This window comes from Terrapene carolina, unplaced genomic scaffold (assembly GCF_002925995.2).
Source record: "Terrapene carolina triunguis isolate 2854851 unplaced genomic scaffold, T_m_triunguis-2.0 Scaffold571, whole genome shotgun sequence".
NCBI classification, from domain to species: domain Eukaryota; kingdom Metazoa; phylum Chordata; order Testudines; family Emydidae; genus Terrapene; species Terrapene triunguis.
This window is the reverse complement of record NW_020664922.1, coordinates 11,907-18,100: the sequence shown is the minus strand read 5'-3', so window position 1 is coordinate 18,100 and position 6,194 is coordinate 11,907. Positions and strand designations below refer to the sequence as shown.

Genomic DNA, 6,194 nt, shown 5'->3' with positions numbered 1-6,194 from the left:
CACACACACACACTGGCTGCATGAACACAGTCCACACGCTACAGCCATAGGCTCCAGACACACATTGCACAACACAGCACATGCACACACACACACAGTGGCTGCATGCACACAGTCCATGCGCTACAGATGTAGGCGTCAGACACACGTTGTATAACACAGCACACGCACACACACACACACTCTGGTTGCGCCTCTGGGATTAGTTCGAGGAAGTTCTCGGGCCTCTATTAGAGGGGCGCTCAGACTAGATGATCACAATGGTCCCCTCTGGCCTTGGAATCTGTTAATCTCTCTCTCTCTCTCACACACACACACACACACATACACTCATTGACTGCATGGACACTGCACACACTGACCCTGAATGCACACACACTGATTGCACACACACACACTCACAAGGACTGCATACACTGATTGCACACACGCACTCACAAGGACTGCACGCACACACTGATTGCACAAAAACAACGAGGCGTCCGGTGGCACCTTAAAGACTAACTGATTTATTTGGGCATAAGCTTTCGTGGGTAAAAACCCACTTCTTCAGATGCATGGAGTGAAAATTACCGATGCAGGCACTATTATACATGAAGAGAAGGGAGTTACCTTACAAGTGCAACAAGGAGTCTGGTGGCACCTTAAAGACTAACAGATTTATTTGGGCATAAGCTTTCGTGGGTAAAAACCCACTTCTTCAGATGCAAATCTGTTAGTCTTTAAGGTGCCACCAGACTCCTTGTTGTTTTTGTAGCTACGGACTAACACGGCTACCCCCTGATACCTTACAAGTGGAAAACCAATGTTGACAAGGCCAATTCAAACAGGGTGGATTGCACACACCCACCCACACAAGGACTGCACACACACGCTCCACATTTTGCAGCCTGAGCTGGCTGGGGATCAGGCTGGGCAGTGCAGCCCCTGGAGCAGCTCTGGGTCGCTTTGCTGTGGCTCCCTGCCCTGCACCATTTCAACGCGCGTCAGGCAGCCAGGCCAGGAAACGTGCCCTGGACTGGGCTCTGATCGGCTCGCTCCCACCCAGCCCGCTCCGGGTGGGAACCAAACTACACAGGGTGGTGGCGTGTAGGGAGCAAAGGGTTAACCCCACACTCCTCCCCTTCCCAGAGCACATGGTGCCACCATCAGGGGGCTGGAATAGCGCAGGGACCTTCCTGTCCAGCCCCCCCAGCTCCTCCTGCCCTGGCGGGTCTGCTCCCGAGCCGGACTCCTGTGCGGTGCTGGGCGAGTCCCCGCCTGCAGCCCCGTGGATCGCCCCGGCCGGGCGGTGAGCGGGGGCGCCGGGGAGAAGCAGCCAGAGGCGGCCCGGGGAGGGAAACAGCAGCAGAGGCAGCAAATCGCTGCCTGGAGGACGCGGCCGCAGGGACAAGGGGATCGGAGCCGAAGTGGGGCTGGGACTGGAGAAAATCCCGCCCCCCCATTCAGCAGCACGTGGGGGTCTGTGCAACAGAGCCCACAGGTCCCTCCCCCCCCAACCCGGGGCTGCCTGGGGGGAAGTTTTGAAGGGTTTAATAGTAATGTATCAAACCAGGACTTCCCCTCTTTGCTCCCTGCAGGCAGGATTCCCTGGCCCTGACTCCGCGATCTCCCAGATGCAGCGAGGGGAAGAGCCGTGTGTCCCGGTTCTCCAGGGCGCCGAGGGAAGGGCGATCCCCCGAGGTGCCTGCACAGGTGAGGAAGACCCTCCATGAGTTAACAGCAGGCCCTGTTAGAGCTGGAGATGGTGAAGGCCAGAAGGGGCTGTTCTGGGGATCTGGAGTCGCACCCCAAAGCTGGAGGGCCAGTGTCAATGATCCGCAACAGCGGGGGGGAACCGGGAGGTGGCAAAAGTGGCATCCAATTATTTCGGTTGCTGTAGCGATTCGTAATCTGCCCTCCAGTGTATCCCAAGCCATCAGTGCCACCCACCACCTGCACATGAGCCCAGCAACTAAATTTAACCAAAGTATCACAGCCCACCGGAGGCTAAACTATGAGATGCCACAGGCAGAGAATAGGAGGGACCGAGGCGCACCAGTGCCTGAGGCCCCCACAGTGGAAGGTAAATGATTAAGTGAGAAATCCCCAGATGATCCTAGCCAGTGATCCACAAAGGCCTGATCTACACTGGGGGGCGGGGGGGGGGGTGTCGATCTAAGTTATGCAACTTCACCTACGTGAATAACGTAGCTGAAGTCGACATACTTAGATCTACTCACCGTGGTGTCTTCACTGAGGTAAATCGACAGATGACGCTCCCCAGTTAACTCCGCCTGCACCTCTTGCCCTGGTGGAGTACCGGACTTGATGGGAGAGCGCTTGGCGGTTGATTTATCGTGTCTAGACTAGATAGGATAAATTGACTCCCGCTGGATCGATCACTGCCCGTAGCTCCAGCCGGTAATGTAGACAAGCCCTTAGAGGAAGATGTAAAACACCCAAGGTCTCTGCCAGTCTAACCTGGGGGGGAATTTGTTCCTCACCCCATATATGGCGATTAGTTAGACCATGGTACCTGGGGGTACGCAGAGGTCTTCCAGGGGGTACATCAACTCATCCAGAGTTAGACCCTGAGCATGTGAGCTCGACCCAGCCAGCCAAGCACCAGAGAGTGCTCGGTGCTACCTCAGAGCCCTGTCCCACTGCTTGTGTCCCATCTCCAGCCATGGCCATGACCAGTGCTTCAGAGGAGGAAGACGGGGGGAAAAAAGCCAGCCTCCCAAAACACACTTGGGGGAAAAAATCCCTCCCTGTCTCCTGCCGGTGGTCATAGGGTGACCAGACAGCAAATGTGAAAAATCAGGACGGGGTGAGGGGTAATAGGAGCCTATATAAGAAAAAGACCCAAAAATCGGGACTGTCCCTATAAAATCGGGACATCCGGTCACTCTAGGTGGACAACTGAAACCCTGAAGTATGAGTTTTTAGGAACATAAGACATAAACCAGAAATGAGCCCCGCCCTCCCACATCCCATTTGCACTCAAATTTGTCCAGTTCTCTTAAAATTAATCTTTATTCCCCCTCCCCCCCCCCCCCACTCCCCATTGGGAAGCTGTTCCAGAATCTCACTTCTCTGATGGTTAGAAACCTTCTAATTTCCAGCCAGAATTTGTTCTGCCCTGTCTTGCTCAGTATCCGACCCTCACAGATCCCAAGGCCGGAAGTGTGGGATTTATCTCGTCTTGCCAGCTGTATAACACAGGCTGTTGAACTTCCCCAGAATAATTGCTTTAGAACTAGAGCAAATCTTTTCAGAAAGAATCCTATCTTGATTTAAAACTTGCCGAAGATGGAGAATCCATCGTGATCCTTGCCAAGTTGTTTTGATGGTTAATTCCCCTCAAGGTTAAACATTTACACCATATTTCCAGTCTGAATTTGTCTAGCCTTAACTTCCGGCCTTTGGATTGTGTTAGACCTTCATCTTCTAGATTGAAGAGTCCATTATCAAATTTCCCTCCCAAGATTTCCTCTGAGGGCTCAGCTGGATCGTTGGAGCAAAGCCACTTTCCCTCTGGGGAAGGGTTTGGGGAAATTCACCTCCTACCCATCAGATTTGCCACTCACTCTCTCCCCAGTGAACGAGCCCTGGCTGGATTCTCCCTCTCTCCCAACAGGTGCCAGGATGGAGGTGAAGAGTCCGAAGAAGGAAGGGTCTACGGGAGCTGAGCCACACTGGATGTCCCAGAGCATTAAGCAAGAAGAGGCCAGTGGGGCTGGATGGCCGGAGGAGATCAACGCAATGTCTCCAGAGGAGATCGGCATCAGGATGATGATGGAGCACAACCGAGCCCAGCTGGGGGAGAGCCCCTACAGCTGCTCGGACTGCGAGAAGAGCTTCAGCCAGAGCTCCCACCTGGTCCAGCACCAGCGCATCCACATGGGGCAGAAGCCCTACAAATGCACCGACTGCGGGAAGAGCTTTGTTCTCAGCTCCAACCTCCTGGAGCACCAGCGCATCCACACCGGGGAGCGCCCCTACAAGTGCGACCAGTGTGAAAAGACCTTCAGCCAGAGTTCCCACCTCTTCCAGCACCAGCGCATCCACACAGGTGAGCGGCCCTACCAATGCACCGAGTGCGGGAAGAGTTTCAACCGCAATTACACCCTGGTGAAGCATTACCACACCCACATCGGGGAGCAGCCCTTCATCTGCAGCGAGTGCGGGAAGAGCTTCAGCCTTGGCTCCTTCGCCCAGCACGTCCGCACCCACACGGGCGAAAAGCCCTACAGCTGTGCTGAGTGCGGTAAGAGTTTCAGCAGCAGTTCCAACTTGAGCCAGCACCGGCGCATCCACACTGGGGAGAAACCCTACAGCTGTGGCCACTGCGGGAAAAGCTTCAGCCAGAGCTCCAACCTCATCAAGCACCGGCGCATCCACACCGGAGAGAGACCCTACAGCTGCCCCGAGTGCGGCAAGACCTTCAACCAGAGCTCTTCGCTCATGCAGCACCGGCGGATCCACCGCGGCGAGCGGCCCTACGAGTGCACCGAGTGCGGGAAGCGCTTCAGTGTCAGCTCCCACCTGGTGGAGCACCGGCGGATCCACCGGGGCGAAAAGCCTTACAAGTGCGTCGACTGCGGGAAGAGCTTTGGCTGCAATTCATCCCTGATGAAACACCAGCGCATCCACACCGGGGAGCGGCCCTACAAGTGCCCTGAGTGTGGGAAGTGCTTCATCGACAGCTCCAAGCTCAACAACCACCGGCGCACCCACACTGGAGAGCGGCCCTACAAATGCACCGACTGCGGGAAGGGCTTTGGAGACAGCTCCGCGCTCATGAAGCACCAGAGGACACACACCAAGTAGACACCAGCAGATGGAGAGGGGGGCACTGGTGTCTCTCTAGAGGGTGAAATTGACATGCTCTGGGGATCGGGGGCCTCTATAAGGGAGACATTGATGTGCCTTCTGGGGAGACAAGGGAACCTTTATAGAGAGTAAATTGGTGTCCTTTCTTCCAACTCCTATTGGTCAGCAAGACATACCCATCCATCTCGGAAACCCTGGCCCCTATCCCCAATGTATGCCAATGCCCTTTTGCCTGCAGCAAGCTACAGGCCTGATCTGAAGCCCCTTCCTCCCTCCCTCCCCCACTTACAGTGGATCAAGATGCAGGTGGCCTCTGCGAGGATCCCAAAGTGGCAGGAAATGCTAAGGCAAATCATCCAGCTGTGATGTGTGCCACAGGGATTTGTACAGAGGACATAAGCAAACATAGTGAGGTTTAGTGATTAGCCCTGGGAATCAGAACTTCCGGGTTCTGTCCTCAGGATGGGGAGTAGGGTCTAGTGGGTGATAGCAGAGGGGGCTGGGAGCCAGGACTCGTGGATTAGATTCCCAGCTATGTGTGGGTTATAGAAGGTGAAATCAGAGTTTGTTTGCAGTTGTGGATAGGTGTATAGTTTAGAGCAGGGGCCTGACAATCAGACCTCCTGGGTTCTACACCCAGCTCTGGCACTTTACCTTTCTGTGCCTCAGTTTCTTCGTCATCTGTCAAATGAGAATAATGGTACCCAGCTTTTTTCTAGTGTTTTGAGAGTCATAGATGAAAAGTGCTTATTATTCTGTATTTGATGAGTAATTGTCTAAGCCAGAAGTGACCCTCATTTCACCTGCTTTGTTCATGCTCTGAGTTAGCTGTAGAGCATAGATCTCTAGGTCTTTTCTTAATCTGTTTTGCAGTAATTAAGATCCACGATTGATGTCTCATTTCTCTCAACCAACTAGGAGAAGAAATGTAAAGGGATCCTGGAAAAGAAAATAAAACTGGGGATTGTGCCCTTTAATTTTACTACTTTATGATGCACAAAACAAAGCCTGGGGAAGGGGCGGAGGGAATCAACCTGCTTGGGACGTTAGAAATTTGGGAGTTGTATAACTTGGAAGTCTCTTGGGAAGACTCGAGAATTGGGTCTGATCAGTTAAACCTGGAGAATGGCTTTAAAACATAAGTTAAGGCTAGGAGTTTTCAATAGCAATCTCAGAGGATGTCCATTGTGTGAGATATTTTAGAGGCCTAATTTTCAGGTGGAAGTGCTCAGCATTGTCTGAAAATTGGGCCCCCTTAACCATTAACAGTTGGCCACTGCCTGTCACCATTGAAAGTTTTGGTCCAAATCTTTAAAAATCAAGATTTTCTCTCCCAACATGTTCCTCGGGTAACTGAGGTAGATAAGTGACAACAA

General features: G+C 53.3%; 1 protein-coding gene across 1 annotated transcript; it reads left to right on the top strand.

Moving 5' to 3' along the window:
• The first annotated feature begins 1,232 nt into the window (after positions 1 to 1,232).
• LOC112125636 (zinc finger protein 883-like) lies at positions 1,233 to 5,795 on the top strand. The gene is made up of 3 exons (XM_024224025.2): positions 1,233 to 1,291; positions 1,581 to 1,695; positions 3,623 to 5,795. The coding sequence occupies exons 2-3, from the start codon at positions 1,617 to 1,619 to the stop codon at positions 4,813 to 4,815; spliced, it is 1,272 nt and encodes a 423-aa protein (XP_024079793.2). The 5' UTR covers positions 1,233 to 1,291; positions 1,581 to 1,616; the 3' UTR covers positions 4,816 to 5,795.
• The last annotated feature ends 399 nt before the right edge of the window (positions 5,796 to 6,194 follow it).